A 1740-nucleotide genomic window follows, 5' to 3' on the forward strand; every position below is an offset into this window, starting at 1 on the left:
TAGTTTAGTGCACATAGTACAGTCATGGATAGAATACTGGAATTGTCCATATAGGTCTCTCGTAGATCAATGTGGAAAATTTCATGAAAAATCAGAAGATGGAGACATAACTTGACCAAAGGGGATGGTGTGTGTGTGTGTGTGTGTGTGTGTGTGTGTGTGTGTGTGTGTGTGTGTGTGTGTGTGTGTGTGTGTGTGTGTGTGTGAAAGAGAGAAAGAGGCAGCAGAGATGGGAGAGAAGAAGGGAAGGAGAGAAGGAGGAAAGGAAAGATAGAGGGAAAGAAAGAGAGAGAGAGAAATAAAACACAAGAACCCTTCAATTATGACTAGAAATTAGTAAGGTAATGAGATGGAAGAATGAACAGGATAACTTAACCAGATTTATTTCGTGGACTTGAAATTTTACCAAACTGAAAACATGTTTAGGGTTACTAAAATGAAAGGTTTGAACATAGCTTCTAGAACTGCATCATATTCTTTCATTTCTTTGTGCAGTAGTAAGAAAGCAATGTCATTGATGATGCTGGGGCCAGCTTACAACCACACAATGGAGTCCCCGGCCGCCTTCATCCTTGTGGGCATTCCAGGTTTGCAGTCTTCATATCTCTGGCTGGCTATCTTCCTGAGCGCTATGTACACCACAGCCCTGATAGGAAACACCCTCATCATGACTGTGATCTGCATGGATTCTACTCTTCAAGAGCCCATGTATTGCTTCCTGTGTGTTCTGGCTGCTGTGGACATCGTTATGGCCTCCTCTGTGGTACCCAAGATGGTGAGCATCTTCTGCTCAGGAGACAGCTCCATCAGTTTTAATGGTTGTGTCACTCAGATGTATTTTGTCCATGCAACCACAGTTGTGGAGACAGGACTGCTGCTGGTCATGGCTTTTGACTGCTATGTGGCCATCTGCAAGCCCCTACACTACAGTAGGATTCTCACACCTAAAATGATGCTGCGAATGTGTGTGGCCATCATCAGCAGAGCTGGCATAGCCATCACTCCTTTGATTTGGATGTTGATTCATCTTCCTTTCTGTGGCTCCAATGTGGTTCCCCATTCCTACTGTGAACACATGGCTGTGGCTAAATTAGCCTGTGCTGACCTCATGCCCAGCAGTCTCTACAGTTTGATTTGTTCTTCCATTATTGTGGGCTCTGATGTGGCCTTCATTACTACCTCTTATGTCTTGATTCTCAGGGCAGTATTTGGTCTTTCCTCAAAGAATGCTCAGCGGAAAGCATTAAGCACTTGTGGGTCCCATGTAGTAGTCATGGCTCTATACTATCTGCCTGGAATGGTGTCCATTTATGTAGCCTGGTTAGGGCAGGGCATAGTGCCCTTGCACATCCAAGTATTGTTAGCTGATTTGTACCTGATCATCCCACCCACCTTAAATCCCATCATTTATGGTATCAGGACCAAACAAATAAGGGAGAGAATATGGAGTTTTGTAATGCACTTCCTCCTTGACCACTCCAATAAAGTATTATGAGCCTAAAATGTTCAGATGTTTTATAGTCTGTGGAGGAGTATTTGTTTCCCTAGATCTAGGGAAATTCTAAGATGGAACTGTAAAGTGTATATGAATGGGATTATTCTGGTTTTATTAAAGCACTTTATGAAATTGTTTTAAATGGTTTCATTCAATGTAAATATGTTTGGGCAAAGAAGGTAGCTTCGGAAATGTTTGTTTTCTTCATTTTGGATATATATATATATATATATATATATATATAT

General features: G+C 41.8%; 1 protein-coding gene across 1 annotated transcript; it reads left to right on the plus strand.

Moving 5' to 3' along the window:
- The first annotated feature begins 502 nt into the window (after positions 1-502).
- Positions 503-1495, plus strand: LOC122113782 (olfactory receptor 52I2-like). The gene has a single exon (XM_042686870.1). The coding sequence runs from the start codon at positions 509-511 to the stop codon at positions 1493-1495; it is 987 nt and encodes a 328-aa protein (XP_042542804.1). The 5' UTR covers positions 503-508.
- The last annotated feature ends 245 nt before the right edge of the window (positions 1496-1740 follow it).

Source organism: Dipodomys spectabilis, unplaced genomic scaffold (assembly GCF_019054845.1).
Source record: "Dipodomys spectabilis isolate Male_0828 unplaced genomic scaffold, ASM1905484v1 ptg000003l, whole genome shotgun sequence".
Taxonomy (NCBI): Eukaryota; Metazoa; Chordata; class Mammalia; order Rodentia; family Heteromyidae; genus Dipodomys; species Dipodomys spectabilis.